Source organism: Bufo bufo, chromosome 8 (genome assembly GCF_905171765.1).
Source record: "Bufo bufo chromosome 8, aBufBuf1.1, whole genome shotgun sequence".
In the NCBI taxonomy this organism is placed as follows: domain Eukaryota; kingdom Metazoa; phylum Chordata; class Amphibia; order Anura; family Bufonidae; genus Bufo; species Bufo bufo.
Genome location: NC_053396.1, coordinates 48,513,411 through 48,534,584, shown reverse-complemented (window position 1 = coordinate 48,534,584; position 21,174 = coordinate 48,513,411). Strand labels below are relative to the sequence as shown.

At 41.9% G+C, this 21,174-nt stretch overlaps 1 protein-coding gene across 1 annotated transcript in view; it reads right to left on the bottom strand.

The window, feature by feature from the left end:
* Positions 1-21,174, bottom strand: part of F8 (coagulation factor VIII) — a 419,094-nt gene that overhangs the window by 163,222 nt on the left and 234,698 nt on the right. The window contains exons 16-20 of the mRNA XM_040442408.1: positions 20,852-21,040; positions 17,549-17,819; positions 11,581-11,760; positions 10,777-10,890; positions 8,025-8,096 (exon numbers count right to left, since the gene is read on the bottom strand). Of these exons, the coding sequence (XP_040298342.1) occupies positions 8,025-8,096; positions 10,777-10,890; positions 11,581-11,760; positions 17,549-17,819; positions 20,852-21,040 (826 nt within the window). The remainder of the gene's footprint in view (positions 1-8,024; positions 8,097-10,776; positions 10,891-11,580; positions 11,761-17,548; positions 17,820-20,851; positions 21,041-21,174) is intronic.

Genomic DNA, 21,174 nt, shown 5'->3' with positions numbered 1-21,174 from the left:
CAAAGGATCGGAGTTTTCTCCAATCCGATGATATATTTTAACTTAACGCGTCCCCATCACCATGGGAACGCCTCTATGTTAGAATATACCGTCGGATTTGAGTTACATCGTGAAACTCAAATCCGACAGTATATTCTAACACAGAGGCGTTCCCATGGTGATGGGGACGCTTCAGGTTAGAATATACTAAAAGAACTGTGTACATGACTGCCCCCTGCTGCCTGGCAGGTGCTGCCAGGCAGAAGGGGGCAGTTTCCCCCCCCCTGTAGTTAACACATTGGTGGCCAGTGCGGCTGGCCCCCCTCCCTCCCCTGTAGTTAACTTGTTGGTGGCCAGTGGGCCCCCCTCCCTCCCCTGTAGTTAACTCATTGGTGGCCAGTGCGGCCGGCCCCCCTCCCTCCCCTGTAGTTAACTCGTTGGTAGCCAGTGGGCCCCCCCTCCCTCCCCTGTAGTTAACTCGTTGGTGGCCAGTAGGAGGAGCTCCCGGCCGGACGCAGACATCGCAGCTCACAGGTAAGTATAATGGTTCTACAAATTGCTAAGTAACCATGGCAACCGGGACTGCAGTAGCGTCCTGGTTGCCATGGTTACCGATCGGTGCCCCAGCGATTAAACTCGGACTCCGATCGGTACACTCCGCTGCCACCAATGATAGGGGGAGATTTTAATTAGGAGGGGGAGGGAGGGGAGAAGGCCCACTGGCCACCAACGAGTTAACTACAGGGGAGGGAGGGGGGCCCACTGGCCACCAACGAGTTAACTACAGGGGAGGGAGGGGGGCCGGCCGCACTGGCCACCAATGAGTTAACTACAGGGGAGGGAGGGGGGCCCACTGGCCACCAACGAGTTAACTACAGGGGAAGGAGGGGGGCCGGCCGCACTGGCCACCAATGAGTTAACTACAGGGGAGGGAGGGGGGCCCACTGGCCACCAATGAGTTAACTACAGGGGAGGGAGGGGGGGCCGGCCGCACTGGCCACCAATGTGTTAACTACAGGGGGGGGGGGGGAACTGCCCCCTGCTGCCTGGTAGCACCTGCCAGGCAGCAGGGGGCAGTCATGTACACAGTTCTTTTAGTATATTCTAACCTGAAGCGTCCCCATCACCATGGGAACGCCTCTGTGTTAGAATATACTGTCGGTTCTGAGTTTTCACGAAGTGAAAACTCAGCTATGAAAAAGCTTTTATGCAGACGGATCTTCGGATCCGTCTGTATAAAAACTAACCTACGGCCACGGATCACGGACATGGATGCCAATCTTGTGTGCATCCGTGTTCTTTCACGGACCCATTGACTTGAATGGGTCCGTGAACCGTTGTCCGTCAAAAAAAATAGGACAGGTCCTATTTTTTTGACGGACAGGATACACAGATCACGGTCTCGGCTGCAGAACGGTGCATTTTCCGATTTTTCCACGGACCCATTGAAAGTCAATGGGTCCGCGAAAAAAAAAACGGAAAAAGGCACAACGGCCACAGATGCACACAACGGTCGTGTGCATGAGGCCTTACTTGTTTTTCCAGGTTATAATACCCCCCAAAATGGCCTTCGGCCGTTTGAAATACTAGATCTCTCCATCTATGTCCAGAGCGGAACACCTTTTCTGTTCTTCTATAGGATCCGGCTGTATTGTCGTATTAAGACTTTAAAGTCTGGTGTCTTCCTGACGCCCATTGCCATAATTCTTTTAGTTTCTCTTTTTTTTATTTTCCTATACTCATTGTAATAATTTGGATGACAGAGATGGGTGCCCTGGTGTTGGGGAACCCTTACCTGATGTCCACACACATGGTTTTTTTAAATTTCCTTTTTTCCATCTCATCCTCCGCCCCCCCCCTCCTCCGTCCCCATACTCGGGTGCCATATGGTTACCACAGTAAATATTATTTGTGGGCTCTACCACTGGGTAGGCTTGAATTCCAAATTTAAATTGGGTTTTGTTGGCTCCCCATTCCATATATGTTTTTTTATGGGATAGCTCTTTCTCATCCCTCCCCCCCTCCTCTACTCCCCCCCCTTACTCTCCTTATTTTTTACCCACCTCCATTCCACATCAGTGTCTTCTAATGATTTTACACAACACTTTTATATCGGATTCATAACACATTTTTCATGTGCACTACCGAGCACCTTTCACACATCACCCATATACTTTGCACTTTTTCAACATATATATTTTTTTGCCTTATTTCTTTGCCCCTTTTTTTGTCTATTTTTCACCACCCTGTCACCGTTATTCACACCACGCACATGTTGCTTACACTTTTCACAGATGTTTCTTGCCATCACCTCTTATACCTTTTGGTATTCCACTCCATTAATTTATGTAACTGTATTTCTTATTTTTTATTGGTATTTATTGGGACACACTTCGTGCAACACCCTGTTCATTCATTTATCTTTGTGTGATCAATTATCTTTGTTAATGCACTGCGCATTTGGCACTTTTCAATGATATGCATATATAATGTGACTTATAAGTATGAGTATGTACTTTTATACTGGTATTTATTTATTTTTCTATGCATTATTCTGTAAATATTTATATTTTTGTCATTTTTGCCCTGTATATTTATAATTTTTATAATATTTATTTGTATATTAATATTTGATAGTGTACTGTAATATTTATGGAACGGGGAGGCATTATTCATTGAATACTGTCTGCTATATATAGTATTGAGTACTGTCTGCTATATATAGTATTGATTGGCAGTGGATGAGCCGTGACAATACACACAGGTATATATACTGACAGCCAGTAGAGGGAGTACTTTTCCCTATGGCTGTAGCCTGGTCTACTTCCCTTCTCCTCTAGATGCGTGCGCGCGGGGCGGCGCGCGGCCCCTCCCACCCGGCGTCTTGACGTCAATCCACCACATCACGTGACTTTGTCACGTGGTGTGGGTGCGGCGATGTGACGTCGGCCGGGGGGAGGATTGTGTGCGGCGGCCCGCTCATGGCGCAGCCATCAGACATCCAGGTGATTTAGGGAATGAATTTTATAACCTTGTGCTCCACAGTGATGGCGTTAGCCCCTGACGAAGGCACACCGAAACGTGCGTCAGGGTAGTGCCATCCTGGTTGTGGACATACGGCATCCTTTCCGGTAGGTCTCTTCTTATTTTGCACAGCATATTGGGTCATATGGTCATTATAATATCCATGTGTAGCCTATGTCCCATCAGGGTGGTGTTTCTTTCTGTCTACCTGTTTTTAATGATAATGTCGTTTAAATACATCGGGTTATGAATTCAATAAAGCATTTATATATTTTGGTACTAGTACGTGGTGAGCTCTGGTTTATGTAAGTTTTGTGTATTTAATCGGAGCTGGTACTCTAGATTTTTGAAAGGTTGACCCTCGCACTGTTGCCGCAATATGTATTGCATGTGCTGACTTCAGTCCAGGCATGAGGGTCCCTTTTGGTTTTGTGTTTCTATGTATTCTTCTTCATATAGGGGTCAACTGCCTGATATAAGAAAGGTATGTATGCAAAATTTTAAATACTGCATATTAGAAAATTGCATGATTTCCTATTTTGTAAACAAATAAAAAATGTATTAATTTAAACCGGGATACCCCTTTAATTTATTGAATGTATCTTCTGGCTGTCCTTGTATTAGAAACTGAAATCTATGGGTGTTATACCAGATTCTGGCATAAATTACAATTTTTTCGCCCTATAAGATGCACAGGCCCATAAGACGCACCTAGGTTTTAGAGGAAGACTAGAGGAATAAAATATTTTTCATTAGACCTCAGACCTCCAATGTTAATCAGACCTCAGCTGACAGTCCCAATCGGACCATCAATGTTAAAAAGACCCTCAATCAGACCTCAGCTTAGACCCCAAAATGAATGACCCCCAATCAGACCTCAGATAAGAGCCCCAATATAATTAATTACCTTTCCCAACTGGTTCAGGACCCGACTAGAGGGATGACCATACTGTACTAAACAATAGACCTGACACAACCATAGATGTCCAGGTTGGGGGACACCTGGGGAAAAAGTGACCATAAAATAATAACCTTACAATTGTCATTCAAAAGAGTGTTTCTTCAGGGAGGAAAAAAATACCAACCAAGAGAGGCCATTGGCCTAACTAACTGGGAAAAAGTTCTCAAAAATAAAAACACAGCCACAAAACGAGTTATTTTTAAAGACATCCTAACCTCTAATTGTGAGAGGTACATACCTTATGGGAATAAAAGGGTAAGGAACAGGAAAAAAAAATTGGATAAAAAGAATAGTAAAGAAAGCAATAAATGACAAAAAGAAAGCATTTAAATTACTAAAACAGGAGGGTTGTGAGGAAGCATTAAAAAACTATAAGGAAAAAAATAAAATATGTGTAAAAGACAAATAAAAGAAGCCAAACTAGAGACAGAGAGATTCAAAGAGTAAAACTAACCCTAAAATGTTCTTCAATAATATATATGGTAAAAAGTATAAATCTGAAGGTTTCTGTCCTTTACAGAGTGATGAGGGGAGAGTTGCAGACAGCGATGAGGAGAAAGCAAAGCTATTAAATATTTTTTTCTTCACTGTATTCACTGTTCCCAATTAAAAGTGCCCTGTCTGTCCCAGGAAGAAGTGGAGCTTCGTCTTAAAAATATGAAAATAGACAAATCGCCAGGACCAGATCGCATACACCCCCGTATCCTAAAAGAGAATTAAGTAATGTCATAGCCAGACCCTTATTTCTGATATTTAATAACTCTATATTGACAGGGAGTGTTCCACAGGATTGGCGCATAGCAAATGTGGTGCCAATATTTAAAAAAGGTAAAAAAAAACAGAGCCCGGAAACTACAGTATAGGCTGGTAAGTTTAACATCTGTCATGGGTTAACTTTTTTGAAGGTTTTCTAAGAGATGCTATCTTGGAGTACCTCAATGAAAATAAGCAAATAATGCCATATCAGCATGTCTTCATGAGGGATCGGTCATGTCAAACTAATTTCATCAGTTTTTATGAGAGGGTAAGTTCTAGACTTAACCACGGCGAATCAATGAAAGTCGTATATCTTGACTTCTCCAAAGCATTTGACACTGTAGTACATAAAAGGTTAGTATATAAAATGAGAATGCTTGGACTGGGAGAAAATGTCTGTATGTGGGTAAGTAACTGGCTCAGTGATGCAAAACAGAGGGTGGTTATTAACGGTACACACTCAGATTGGGTCACTTCCACTAGTGGGGTACCATAGGGGTCAGTATTGGGCCCTATTCTCTTCAATATATTTATTAATGATCTTGTAGAAAACTTGCACAGTAAAATACAAATTTTTGCAGATTACACTAAACTGTGTAAAGTTAACACGGAAGAGGACAGTATACTACTACAGAGGGATCTGGATAGATTGGAGGCTTGGGCAGAGAAGTGGCAGGTGAGGTTTAACACTGACAAATGAAAGGTTATGCACATGGGAAGGAATAATGCAAGTCACTCATACATACTAAATGGTAAAACACTGACATGGAAAAGGACCTAGGAATTTTAGTGAACAGCAAACTAAGCTGTAGAAACCAGTGTCAGGCAGCTGCTGCCAAGGCCAATAAGATAATGGATTGCATCAAAAGGGGCATAGATGCCCGTGATGAGAACATAGTCCTGCCACTTTACAAATCACTAGTCAAACCACACATGGAGTACCGGGTACAGTTCTGGGCTCCCGTGAACAAGGCAGGACTGTGACAAGGGGACATCCTCTGCGTCTGGAGGAAAGAAGGTTTGTACACAAACATAGAAGAGGATTCTTTACAGTAAGAGCTGTGGTACTCTGTGCCAGAGGGGGTGGTGATGGTGAATTCACTAAAAGTTTAGGGGGCCTGGGTGTTTTTCTGGAGTGTAATAATATTACATGTTATAGTTACTAGAGAGGGGTCGTTGATCCAGGGAGTTATTCTGATTGCCTGATTGGAGTCGGGAAGGAATTTCTTTCCCCTAAAGTGAGGAAAATTGGCTTCTACCTCTCAGGGTTTTTTTTTCCTTCCTCTGGATCAACTTGCAGGATAACAGACTGAACTGGATGGACACATGTCTTTTTTCAGCCTTATAAACTATGTTACTATATTACTATAACTAAGACCTGAGATGAGACCCCCCCAAACCTCAGATCAGACCCCCACGCCTCAGATCAGACCCCCATGCCTCAGATCAGACCCCCATACCTCATATAACCCCCCCCCCATGCCTCACATCAGCTCCCCATGCCTCATATCACGCCCCTCCCTCATATCAGCCCCCAGCCTTATTTTATCAGCCTCAGATCAAATAAAATAAAAAATCCACTTACCTTTTCTGCTACAGACGCCGCCGCTCCTCACCTCTAGCACTCTCTCTCTTCTTTCTACCATCGGCTGTGCTGTGACCCGACTCGCACAATATGAGTGTAACGAACAATAGGGAGGAGAGGGACACCAAAAAGACAACAGAAGGGAGAAGACAAATAACTAGGCCTCAAGGCTAGGGAGAAGGGAAAGGTCACCTCCTAGGAAACCCCTAGATCTGGCCCTGACTCCTGTCAGTATGTATAGACCCTGAAGGTGGGAAAATACATATGCCGTAACTTAAACCCTAGGAGCCCTGAGATGCCCTAGAGTTAGTGAAAGGGAATGACACTACTGGTTCCTTCCCAGGTGAACGACCCAGCATCTCCCTGTCCCTAGTAACAAGCACAAGGGAACAACAAAATACAGTTAGCAGTACAACTTATCTTATAGAAAATGGATGAGCAGGAAGGTCCACACACCAACTCTTCCAAATGCAAGCAGAGAATATCAACTGTATGGTATGAAGTGTGAAACCAAACTAAATAGGGAAGCAGTAATAACTGCCAGCTGCACCTGATAAGAGGTGTGGTCATTACCAAACAACAACACTGAGAATCAAGAGACTGTCAGTTAACCTCACGTGCAGTCAGTCTCTCTGATCTTCTAACCTCTGTCATAGAAGGTACAGTGACAATGAGCCACAGCACAACCGACGGCAGAGGACCAGGAAGCGGTAAGTACAGAGCCCAGGGAGCGCTGCATTAGTATTAGCTCCATAAGACACAGTGACAATTCCCCCCATTTTGGGGGGGGGGAGTGTGTCTTATGTGGCGAAAAATCCGGTAAAATAAATTCTTCAGACCAGAGGAGTCCACACCCTCCTGCTAAGCCATGTCCACTTTACTCACCAGTTTTGAAAAGTGTTAAGGTTTAAAAAGTTGCAAATTATAGCACAAATATGGTGTGTGCAAAACTATTTATAAATCTGCCCCTTATCCAAACAGCCTCCCCTCTGTTAAGGTTTCTACATACATCCTTACATAAGGTTATTATTACATCCTTACATCCTTACATAAGGTTATTATTATTTGGGATCATGCATATGACTGTATTTTATTTTAGTGTGTTATCCGTTTTTAGACTGGATAGAAGACTGACCCATACAGTTCAATGGGGTCCTGTACACATCCGTTTTATTCACGGATCTGTGTTATCCATCCATAAAACTCACAGAAAGTCTTATTCTTGTTCATTTTTGCAGATGAACATAGCCCTTTATATTGCTTGGAGTGATATATATATAGCTGTGTGCATGAGGTCTTACAATACTCTGAAGGTTTCAACACAATCTATCAATATATTCATAAAAGTGCATAACCCTTTATGGAGAAAACAGTGCAAATTGTACAAATTAATCAAAATGGCATTTGCAGAATAATACACTGGATGTGTTACATAGCATGATAAATTTGGATCATTTTACTATTCCTCTTAGCTATGTTCCTTTTTCTAGACATTTTGAAAAACTGTCCAGGAAGGTGCAAAAAGTGTCCAAAACACGTAATAAATTTGCTGCACACCATTTCGCTACAATTTTGGCTCATTTTCCTTAGTAAATTAGCGCTCGATGTGTGTCAAAATAGGGAACATCTTGAAAAAATTCAGCACAGTGATTTTTAAGGAGTAGGTTTTGGAAACAGATAATGGTAGTGGGACATGGTGGTAGTGTCATAATCTCTTACCATAGTGTCCCGATGCAGAAATTTCAGAGTCTCTAATTCTTCCAGTTGACAAACCAAGAGGTTGGTGACACCCTGTGGTGGAAGCCATTATTACAATGAGTACACCAAATTTCCATTTTGGCTCTGAATGACATGTAATACAGCAGAATATTGTACATATTTTACAAATACTTATTATTATTGTAATCCTCTGAATAAAGGAGCTGAAACACTATTAGGGCTCATGTGCCAGCCGGGCCCATGCTGTGGACCATAAATTGCGGTCCGCAGTGCATGGGCACCGACGTAGGACCTATTCACTTGAATGGGGTCCGCAATCTCCATCTGATGGTCTGCTTGCACTGCTTTTTTTGTGCTGCGGAGGCACAGACAGAAAACCCATGGAAGCACTCCTGTCACGGCCTATGGTGTACACTGTGACACTGTTGCCACGCTTGCTGTTGCCAATGGCAACGTGTTGCTGTTTTGGCATGTTGTGGCAGTGTCACAGGTTTTGCTGTGTGCGCCGTGACTTGCTGGCCACGCATGCTGTTGTCTGCGGCAACCTGTTGCATTTTGCTTGTGTGTGCAATTCCCCTTTATGTAGTGTCTCCCTGCTGTGTGTGTGGGGGGTTAATACACTGGCTGGAGAAAATTGGTGAGTTGGGTGTGGTTTCAGGTCTCCTTATATACTCTGACTTGGAGACTGAGATCAGTTTGGTTTGTCAGTCTTGCATGTGAGATGCTTGCTCTGTGCGTGGATCAGATCTGAGGGCCATCCAAGTTTGACATCGATGTTCTCTGCAATGTCATCTGCGATGTCATTCTGTGTGTTTCCTCCATGTCTTCCCTCCCTTCCTGGTGTGTAGTTTATGGTGTGGGTTTGAGTTGGAGGTTGGTTGTACGTCTTGTTTGTAGTTGCATGTCTGGGATGTTGTTGGTTTTTGTCCCTGCATGTGTGCAAGACGTTTCCCTTTGTGTGTGTTACCTCCGAAAGATATTAGAAGCCTTGCCTGGAGCCACCTTGCATCTGGTGTTCTCATGGAGGTCCAGGTAGAAACTTGGTGTCATTTCTCCATCTCTGCTGCGGCAGGTAAGTGTTGGTTGTTGCAAGTGTTCTGTTGTTACACTGTGTACTTACCTGCCGTGCAGTTGCTGCATTGTCTTTCTCCCTTTCTGCTACTGGGCCTCTGGAGACGCCTTTCATCCATTGTGTTGGATGAACAGGAGGTCTCTGCCCTATCACGATGTTGAGGGCGATGCAGGGATTCCTAGACTTCTAGGTTCGAGGGTATGAGCCCCCATACCATTGAAGGCGGCTCATACAGCCAGGAGACTAGGGCTGTTTTAGGGAAGCTTTAGGAGGTAACCAGCTCCCTTTTCTCTGCCTATGGCCTAGTATTTGGTGACATTGTAAGGTGGGGGGTTTTCCCCACTCCCCACCGTGACAACTTCATAGTGCGTTCCGCACTGCACCTTTTGGATTGCGGACTCATTCAATGTGAGGTCTTATTTTTTTGCAGTACAAGATCCATTTTTTAATGGCACTATTTCATTTATTATGTCTTGTATCAGAAAACAGGAAAAAAATCTTTGTGGAGTGAAATTGAAAAAAAAACCACAAAGGTTTTTAGGGGTTTTGACATCAAAGTGTTCACTGTGCACTAAAAATGACACAACATCCTTATTCTGCAGCTCAATATTATTGTCTAGTTTTTATTCTGTCTTGTTACTTTAAAAAAAAATAAAAACCTTTGAAAAAAAATCTATATTTTCTTTGCATCACCATTTTCTGACAGCCATAACTTTAAAATATTTCAGTCTACAGAGCTTGTTTTTTGCAGAACAAAAGAAAGAAAGCTTGTGCCATTCACTCTAGTAGAGATTTATTAGGGTGAATGGGATTTTGACATGCTCCCTGCTGAGCTGTGCCTCGTGCACAGCTTAGCAGGGAGGTTACTATGACAGCCCTGGGAAGCCTCAGCAGGCCCCAGGCTGTCATGGTAACTGATCGGAGGCCCGCAATTTCACTGTGGGGGCTCTGATCGGAAGGTATAGGGAGACGCATCCCTCTGTCTTACCTCACAGATGCTTCGATCACTGTTGATCACAGCAACTGAGGAGTTAAATAACAGGGTTCAGTCTGATCGCCATTCCCCGTCATTGTGGCCAGGTGTCTTCTATATTGTACAGCCGACACTCGCCGCGTATGGTGCGGGCTCACAGCAACAGGCCACTCCATACAGTGACAGAGGCGTACATGTACAGCATTAAGCATTAAGGGGTTAGGTCTAGGTCCTCACCCTGAAAAGTTTTCATTTATTTGTACAGCCTGTTCTGTTACACTAACATACACAATTTTTTTTAAAGTGAATTCACAGTTTTCAAATGAGAATACTTCCCTTCTCTAAGGGGTTAAACTGCCAACCATGGGAGTTACATTGGGAGTCTGGGTTTGTATTACCCATGAGTACATTGGACAGTGCCCACATGATCTTTATAACAGATATATCTGTCACGATGCTGGAAGTAGCACTCACTCATGATAGAAATATGTCATTGGTCACTAGGGTTTTAAATAACTCCCCATGGCATTCCTGCCATCCTATCTGTCACAAACTCTGCTGCTCTAGGTTGCTAGTAACAGCATCATTTATTTTAATTGAAAGGACAAATATTTTACTTATAATATATAATTGATTAAAAATCTAAAAATCTGCATTATATTGCGTTGAACAAATACAATATATTTTTTTTACTTTTATGGACTTACGTGGATCATATACAAGGTAAATTGCTTTCATTTTATAGCTTTCATATACTGCTTCTGATTCTATATGCCACAGACCAGTTGTATGAGCTTCCATCTCCAGGGTGACACCAACACCTTAAATGAAACATATAATCATATGAATACAGTAAGACTGTTAAAGGGGTTGTCCGGACTTTTATTATTGATTACCTTTTATTGATAGGTCATCAATATCAGATCGGCGAGGGTCCCACACCCGGCACCCCCGCTGATCAGCTGTACGAGTGCGCACGTGCCGTCTCCCTTCTCTTTTCCTGTCTGCTGCTGCTGTGTATATTCTTTGCCATAGACATCAGCGGTGAACAGGAAGAGAGATGGGAGATAGCACATGCTCATTGCGAACGCCGTCTCCTCGTACAGCTGATCAGTGGAGGTGCCGGGTGTCGGACCCTCGCCAATCTGATATTGATGACCTATCTTAAAGATAGGTCATCAATAATTTAATCCCAGACAACCACTTTAAGAGAGAATTACACTCTCCTTTAGGCCTCATACATAACTGTATGTGTTTTGCGGTCCACAAATCACAGATCCGTGAGCATGACGCATTTTTTGGAGGCCCAATAGTAGAAATGTCTATTCTTGTCCACAAAATGAATATGTTCATCTGGGATGACATCCATGTTCTGTCACACATGAAATGCGGACAACAAATAGGGTCATGTGCCTGAGGCCTTAGATGAATAGGGCAAGGTTCAGTGTTAGACCTCAGCACCACTTTCAGTCATGACATTGATGTTATAAAATACCACTGCCCCTCCTTACCAGGGTATAGGTTTACTATGTTGATGGGATGATCTTTGTGACTTCGTTGTGTAAGGATATTCCCATGAAATTGAATAGAAATAATTTCTGTTCTCCCTATACTCAGTAGATGCCATCGTACTTTTCTCTTCAATGAAAGAACCAGACCAGGTGTTGTGTCATCAACGTATCCATTGATAGCTACAATATGAAGATGTCAATAAGAAATACAATTCATTTTTAAATGTAATTATCAGCATAATCAATAATGATATCAGAAAAATGAAAGTTTTTTCCAGGCTACAAATATTAATGACCTATCCTTAGAATAGGTTATCAATAGCAGATTGGTGGGGGTCCAACACTCTGCACCCTACCCCCCAGCTGGGGAGGGGGTCAGGTTATCAATATCTGTAACCATGTGACTCTTCATGGAGTTTGTATGTTCCCCCTATATTTGGGTGGATTTATTCCAGGTTCTCCAAAAACATACTGATCAGGGGCATACCTATAGGGGAAGCAGAGGAAGCGTCTGGACTAAAAGATTTTATTGTCAGGGTCCCTCAACAGTATTATGATATTACATTATATACACACAGACATTGTAGGAAACGGATGAAGCGGTTGCTGGGCCTAAGGACGCGATCTTCACTAGCTACAGGAGTGGGGGTTGCATGGCAGGAGGGGGTTGCAAAGAAATTGCTATGGGGGGGCTCTTTCAAAAATTTGCTGTGGGACAGTCATTTCTAGTTATGCCAGTAATACTGATAGTTAAATTTGCCATTTATATTGTAAGCCCTAATGGTGACAGGTACCAATGAGAGGGATGGCAATCTCTGTAAAGTGCAATGAACTATGTTGGCACTATAAACCTGTATAAGATGATTACAATACTATACTGTACTTTTACTGTATAAAAGTACATTTCCAAGGTACCCTGTATGCTAGCGGTCTCAAACACGCGGTCTAAGGTCTGCATGCTGCCCCTGAGGCAGTCATTTGTGTCCCACGAGTGTTCCCTTAAGGCTCCTCATCACTCAGCTTCTATAGCGCACTATTGTGGAAGTGCTCAATAGTACAGGACACGAAGTGCAAAGAGCAGTGAGTATGTCTACTTTAGTGATGCACTGGCAATACTCGCTGCTACTACATTCTCTTCAGCTGGCGCCGGTACTTCACTAGATCCTGGCAGCATACAACTTCAGGATATAGTGTATGTAGGCGTGCATTATGAACTGACACTGTGGACACAGGACACAGTGCTGTGCTGAAGAGCCAGAGTGGTTGTGTCTTCTGGAGTAGGAGAGGTCAGGTTTTTTTTTTCTGCTCTGAGGACTGCATTTAGGGGGAAGGAGGGGTTGGGTGGGGGCTATAGGGGGCAGCAGCTGTCTGATTTGGGGTAAAAAAAAAAAGTTGTGATTCCTCTCTCATCTCACTGTTCTCACCACTAGGGGAACTCTTGGCATCATTGCTGGGCATGGCCGGCTGAGGTGAAGCTCAAGAGCGGTGAGTGTGACACTTGTATTATGTACTGTACATGTGATTTTAAACGCCTGTAACACAGAACAGCAGGGATCCTGTGTGGGCTGTGAGTAGTGCACTTCACATCTGTATGTATATCTAATGAATCTGGCATATCCAGTAGAATATTTATGTGCAGCCCATATATCCAGAGTTTGAGACCTCTGCTGCACAGCATAGGTCCTTCAGTCCAGTGTTGACAAAGTGACATCCTGTACTATGCTTAGTACAACATTCAATTTGAAATGCAGGTTTTCTTTAAAGGGGTTGTGCAAGAATGAGTTTGGCAAACCTTCCCATTCTGCCGGACCTGCAAAGGGAAGAGTACTTACCTGCTTCCCAGTGCCAGCTCCCCACTTCTTGTCCTGTAGGTCTGTGATTCCCCGCTGGGCTCCAGTGATGTAAACATCCGGTTTCACATTGCCACAGACAATAACAGGGCACGACGGTGTCTGTATCTCTTTGCAACCCTTTGTCATGACGCAAGGTAGCCAGACACCGCCATAGCCTGTGATTGCCTACTGCGGTGTCAAACCTTAGTCTTGTAACTTTAAATGAAGGCCAAAAGGAACTTTTAAAGAAAGGCCTGAAATTTGCACCCAGTAAACAGTTAAGCAAGTTTAATACATAAATAGGCATTGAGAACTATGTTGTATGTTGACTGTCTCAACTTCAAAATATCAACATGTAGATGTAAACTTAAAATCTAAAATGTATCTAAGGCAAGAAATGGCGGCATGTCAAGGAGCAGTGGAGGCAGATATTAGATAAGTGAAAATCAATAAATATGGGAAAAAGAATGTAAATAATGAAGAAATTAGGGCAATCAAGCAGTTACAACAAAACCATAAAGTAACAATACGTCCAGCAGCTAAAGGATGAGCGATTGTAATTTTAGACACAGATAAATATATAGAGGAATGTAAGAGACAACTATAGGACATGAATACATATAAAGTTCTGCAGAATGATCCAACTGATTTATTCTCCAAGAAACTGTCCAATTTGTGTCAACTAGCTCTTGATAAAGGGATTGTGTATAAAACAGAATACGATTTCTTATTAGGAACTCCCAAAAGGCTTCCGGTTTTCTATTGTATCCCAAGATACACAAGGATCCTATTAATCCACCGGGAAGGCCTATAGTTTCTGGTATAGGTTCTTTAATCTCTAATTTATCCCAATACTTGGACCACTTTTTACAACCTGATGTTGGAGAAACTCCCTTTCATTTAAAAGATACCACATCAATTATTAAGATACTGGAAACGCTGACTTGTCAACCCAATTGGATCATGGCAACGTTAGACATGAACTCATTATATAAGAGTATAAATCATGATCAAGGTATTCAGGCAATTGAAAAAATTCTCAAACAGAGCAATAGATGGAAACAGGAACAAATATAGTTCATTTTAGATGGAATCTATTTTGTATTGTCACATAATTATTTCTCTTTTGATTCCAGGTATTATTCAAAGACAACTGGTACCACTATGGGCACCAGGTTTGCTCCTAGCTATGCTAATTTGTTCATCGCAGCATGGGAACAGGATACCATCTTACTCAAGCAGGCGACAGGCCTGGTGCTCTGGCTTCGTTATATAGACAACATTTTGTTAAAAAACGAACCAATTGAACCTTAAATTTACACCATGTATCAGCACCACAATGGTGGAATTTCTGGATTTAAAGATAGAATTATGTGAAAACGCATTTATCTGTACTACATATCATAAGGAGGTCTCCAGAAACAGTTTTATTTTACAAAGTAGACTTCTAGGTATACCTGGTAGCCAATTTAGACGTTTAAAAAGAAATTGTACCAAAAATACTCAAAATAGTTTGAATTAGAGGCAAAGGAAATGAAAACACAATTTCTGGAGAAGAAGTATCCTATTGAACAACTAGATAAATCATTAGAAAAAGTAGGAAAGATGGACAGAGCATCTTTCTTTGTAGACAAATCACATACGTCAACTAACTCAGAGACACCCAAAATAGTTTTACCATTCAATATGGAGTATAAAAAGATAAAAAATATAATCTACAGACATTGGCATTTACTGAAAGGAGATAAAATCTTAGGCTCTGTTATACCAGTCCAACATCCCATTGTGTTAACAAGAGCACCTACAGCATTGCAAGTTGCATCAACTATTAAGAAAAAACTAACAAATACTATTAGTACCCCTTGGATGTCTCTAAAAGGGTTTTATAGATGCGGTTTATGCAAGAATTGTAAGACAACGAAAGCAGATAAAAAAAACAGTGATTAGATCTATAGCTAATAATTTTAGCTGAGATATTTGACTTGCAATACAAAAGCTGTGATCTAGTTTACAGCTATTTAGTCCATTAAAAAAGATTGGAGTGGAGGAGATTTTATAGCCAAAATATCTAGAAGTGAATCCAGATTTTTTATTTTATTTGGATCTCTGATGCCTTTTGGTCTCAATGCAGAGCTGGAAGTCTTTGGATTTATTTAGCAGGGTGATGCACCGCAGGTCGATGCCAGGCTGTAAACCAGTGCATTGACATGCCCCTCCCATCACCTCTATAACCTTAGATATGAGAAAATCTACGAGGGTGTCACGATACTAGTGGAATACTGCTGGAATCCAATAGCAGGGAAAAAGCCTAAACACAGGTGGCATAGGAGTCTTAAACAGGAGGTAGCAGGAATGCAGATGAGGCAGGGATCCAGATGAGAAGTCAGGAGGAAAACCAGCAAGTGGTCAGCAGGTGTCCAGGAGAGAGTTGCAGGATAAACCGCAAGGAGGAGGAACAAACCAGAGAGTAAGTTCAAGGCGAGAGGACTGCACAAGCAAGAGCTAAAACACAATACTCAAGCAATGAGTAACTGGCTCGAGAGGATGATAAAAAACAGGAAGTAATATGGCACCCAGCTGAGACACAATCCGCCATCTTAACTTAGGGAAACTTAAGGGCAAGACAGCCTGAACTAAACAGACATAGCAGATTGATTCCTGACAGAGGGACAGAAAGGTTTTTGTTTTTAAATTCTCTTGAGTATGTAAGCTTATAATGAGGATTACATGAAATTATAATTAGCAATGAGGATGCTATACTGTATAGATATGTACAGAATGTGTTTCAAATAATGCATTTTATTAAGTTATATGAAGTATGTAATAAATACAAAGCCTTCAAATTCATCTGAATGTATAGAAATTTGCAAGAGTGGATGGACCCCAATATTGACCAGATATAGGGGTATGTTAGTAAAAATGCAAGGTGCATATATTAGAATAGTAACTGTCAGAGTCCAGTCCATGGTTTCGTATAGACTTAATAGAGGCATATATAGAATGAAATCCCCAATATAAATCACAATCTTTTTACCACTGAGGAAGGAACAAGGTTCCGAAACGCGTCTGGTGGGGACGGCAAAAGTGATCCTACACAGTAGAAAAACTTTATGGGTACAGAGTAAGCACGAGAAATAAACGCTAAAGGACTCGTGAAGTCCGTCAAGGGTAAGATTTCAAAGCGCATACGTGAAGACATCCCGGCCAGCAGAGCAAGCGCAAGTAGCGCAGAAAGACGGCTGAGTCTGGTTAAGAGTGGAATATCTCTGAATATATAACAGTGGACAATATTATTTCCTGGAATATTGGTGGAAATATTGAACTGTGCAGTATGAGACACGGCAGGACGTGACAGCAGGCGCAGTTATCGGGCAGCTGCATCGCAACGTCCAAGTGTATTTAACCAATCCAGGGAACCACCGCATTACCTCAGGAACATCAGGGAGAACCACTGAAATATATAGTGACATATAATCAATGTGGTAATAATACCAGTGTACGCCGTATATAAACAATAAGAGTGGACTTGACAACTAAAGTGTGGACAAAGGATTACTAGAGTACCGTCCCTAATGTTATACGCGTGAGCTCCGCATTTGAATATATTATAAAGAAGGGGACTGAGACTGGTTTTAATTTTATGAATTGATGCTTTTTAAATATTTGTTATTGTAAATTTGTTGATTAAGTAGAATCATGTTACTGTGAACCAACCATTTTTTATGTGATTTGTTGCATTTTATCAAACCGGATGTTGACATCACTGGAGCCCAGTGGAGCATTAGACCTGCAGGAGAAGGAATGGAGAGCTGGTGTCGGGAAGAAGATAAGTAATCTTCCCTATGCAGGTGGTCAGAATTTTTTATTTCTTTTCCAAAAACCCTTCCATACTTGCATAACCTGTTTAAATGTAATTTAAATAGCCATAGGTAGTAAGCACATGTCAGGACAAAGCTAGCGAGTCAATATTAAAGAAGGAATCCCGCTAACAACATTAGTTGGCAGATAATGTCATTGCATACTGTTGCAATATGTTTAATATCCACACATTTTGTTACACATACGGGTTGTGCAGTAAATAATGGTGATGATTCATTTAAAAACGGAATTTCTTGTTTTGCTAATGAACTACATACCGTGAAAGATGTGTTCATGCTGCAATTCAGCTGAAGCTTTTTCCATATTACAGGCTGCAGGACAGGAAGCTATTGAACCCATTTTAGCAGTGCAAGTCAAAGGGCAGTGTTGCCTCCAATTCTCCTTGAAGTACCAACTCTCAGTTTCATTAATGTCCATAAATATAAGTGAGAAGTCCTGCATTGATAGCTGAAGAACATTGGATCTCTTTAACACTTTAGGTCGACAGATGAGCAAAGGTCCGAAGAGTCCAGAATGAAAATCTTTGTACTTGGAGAAAAACATAAGAATTATTGGATACAAATCCAACTAATTGCTAGTTTCATTAGTACAGAATATACAATGTATATGGAGTTACTGGAGCTTTGAATCTGACCAATGACAACATCTGGCTGGAGTTTGCATGTCTTCTCTTTGTTTGCATGAGCTTTCACCCAGATTGTGAGCTCCAACAGGAACAATAAGTGATGGTAATCTGTGAAGTGCTGCGGAATATGTCAGTGCCATATTAATGAGTAAAATATCTAAAAAATTAATTAATGAATAACCGGGCCTTAAGGATTTTTATATTGACCGAGTATCCCAAGGATAGGGATGAGTGAACCCGTGGAAGTTCAGGTTTGCCGGGTTTGGCCGAACTTCAGGTCAAAGTTCGGGTTTGGGACCTGAACTTGACCCCGAACCCCATTGGAGTCAATGGGTACCTATAGTTCACTTTATTATTTTCCGTTATTACATGGCTATATCGGAAAATAATAGCTTAAGACAGAATGCAAAACAATATGGCCACTAGTTTTACTTTGTGCAAAATAAAACTTGTAGCACATACAGCAGTATTAAGTACAAAGTGCAGTTTCTGGTGCCAGATATGGAGGTATGGTGGTGGATTGGATGCCAATTTAATAGCACTAGAAGGCAGGCTTGATGTTTGTCTAGCCTGGTTGTTAGCTAGGTGATGGGTGTCTAAGCCAAGGTTCATCACCTGAAGCACTGTTTGTAAAGCTGTAATTTCGCTCATCACTCTTCTGTTTTGGCACACTGATGCTTTCTGAACTTTAGGGGACCTTATTACTACTGAGATCACTTTAGGGGGCCTTATTACTACTTGGGGCAATTTGGGGAGCTTTATCCCTACTGGGAGCACTGTGGGAATTATTACTACTGGTGGTAATGTGGGAGTGCATAATTATTGGACACAATATGAAGGGCACTATGACTAAGAGAGGCACTCTCAGGGAGCATTATCACTGTAGAGGGCACTATTAGTAATGAGGGGGAGAAAATTATAATTTGTGGGACTTTTGGGATCACTATTAGTATGTGCAGGACTATCTGTATGGTACTGTTATTTTGTATTTGGGGGCATTGGGTAGAAAAGCAAGCACTGTATTAAGGGAAGCAGCAGGATAACCCTGTTAGGGCAACTGAAGGAGGAAATTATGGAAACGTAAGGAATCTAAGATGTCTGAGTAGCAAATTCTGTAGAGACGAGACATGGGTGAAAGAAGTCATCATTGCGGTCTGCTTCCAATGGAGAAAATGAAGAAAGAGAACATCTACATTAGAGGAGATGTCACTGGATATAATAGTTATGTAGTGCATAATGTAATGGCCATCCAAATATGCCATTAGCACTGGGCTGGGGAGGAGGCTGGATCGGAGGGTATACCCACAGACATATTTCACATACATCACAAGTGGGCCTGTCTGTTTTAAAATGCCAGGACTGAATTGTAGTCCTAATTTGGCCCTGCTTTGGTTACACTCAGTGGATATCTAGTTGGGCCTAAATTTTTCTCCCAAAAACCTGTTAATTTTCTACAGTTTATAATTGTATGAAGAAATTAAAGACTATTTATACCTTCAGAGGCAATGTTTTATTATTGCATTTTACTTATTTTTGGCTCAGTACTTAATCAAAGCACTTTTGGCAGTGATATCTGCCTGCAGTCTTCTTAGGTATGATGCCACAAGGTTTGCACACTGGGATTTGGGGATTTTCTGCCATTCTTCTCTGTAAGTCCTCTCAAGCTCTATCATGTTGGATGAGGACCAGCAATTTTCAGGTCTTTGCAGAGATGTTTGATTGGATTCACTAAGTTACCTGTACACAGTATCTCTTGGATAATGATATTAACCGTCCATTTACCCAAGGGGTGACAGCACATAATACTTTGTATCCTCAATTGGGTTGTGAATTGCGCCTTGTGTCCATCCGCTCACCGCACGAACCAAGTGCAGACGAGCTCCCCTTCATATATCATGATTGGATTCATGTCAGGGCTCTGGCTGGGCCGCTCAAGGAGATTAAAAGGGTTGTCCTTAGCCATTCCTGTCTTGTCTGTGTGCTTAGGGTCATTGTCTTGTTGAAAGGTGAACCTTCAGCCCAGTCTGAGGTCCAGAGCACCCTGGATCAAGTTTTCATTAAGAATATCTCTGTACTTTGCTCCTTTCAGCTTTTCCTGAACCCTGACCATTCTCCCTGTCCCAGCTGCTGACAAACAACTCCACAACATGAAGCTGCAGTCATAATGCTTCCCTGTAGGGATGGTATTAGACAGAAGATAAGCAGTGACTGGTTTCCAGTGATGGTTGACCTTCTGGAAGTTTCTCCCATCTGGACACAGGATCTTTCGGGCTCAGCAAGAGTGACCATTGGGTTCTTGGTCACCTCTCTTACCAATGCTCTTTCCCTCAATTACTTAGCTTAGTGGAGCGGCCAGCTCTAGGAAGAGTCCTGGCTGTTCCAAACTTCTTCCATCCACTATAGTCTTGGGAACTTTCAGTGCAGCAGAAAGTTTTTGTACCCTTCTCCAGATCTGTGCCTCCACACTATCCTGTCTCTTAATTCCACAGGCAGTTGTTTCCTCCTCATGGCTTGTTTTTTGCTCTGATATGCATTGTCAGATGTGAGACCTTATATAGACAATAGATTTTTACCATACAGTAGGTGGACTTCAATCAATGTGGTAAAATCGGATCAAGAAAATGATCAAGAGAAAATCAAAGCCCCCAGAGCAAAATTTTAAGTGTCATAGCAAAGGGTCTAAATACTTATGTCCAATGCAAAATTTTAGCTTTCAGCTTTCTCATTAAGGGGTATATAGTCCTAAAGGATTTTTTTTTTTTTTTTTTTTTTTTTGGGGGGGGGGGGTACTTGCATTTGTTGTTAGATTTTAGGTTAAAATATGAGGAATCTTAAGTAGGATTATTGTATATAAGGACTTTGTGCTCTTTAGGTAGACATTTAATATAGTTTTGAGATTAGGACTATTTAGGAGCAAATTAATTCTGTTATTTACCGAGTGAGCATTAGAGGTATAAAACCATGTTCTGCATTCCTCTTCAGAGTCTGTAGGTGCAAACTGAGAGCTCACTTTTCCTGTGTATGTACGAGTCTGTTGTGGGGGAACATTCTCTTCTCTCCATGGTACTGCTAAAACATTGGAGAAGAACGAGTATGGACGAGAGGCCATGTTCTTAAACTGTACCTATAAGAATAATATAACATAAATTAGAGGAGGAGTAGAGATATATGCATGTTTATTCAAATAAAATGACACAGCATTTCTAATTTCTGATGACTTGCATTCTGTGCAGCGGTTGAAGAGGTTGTCGCACCTGG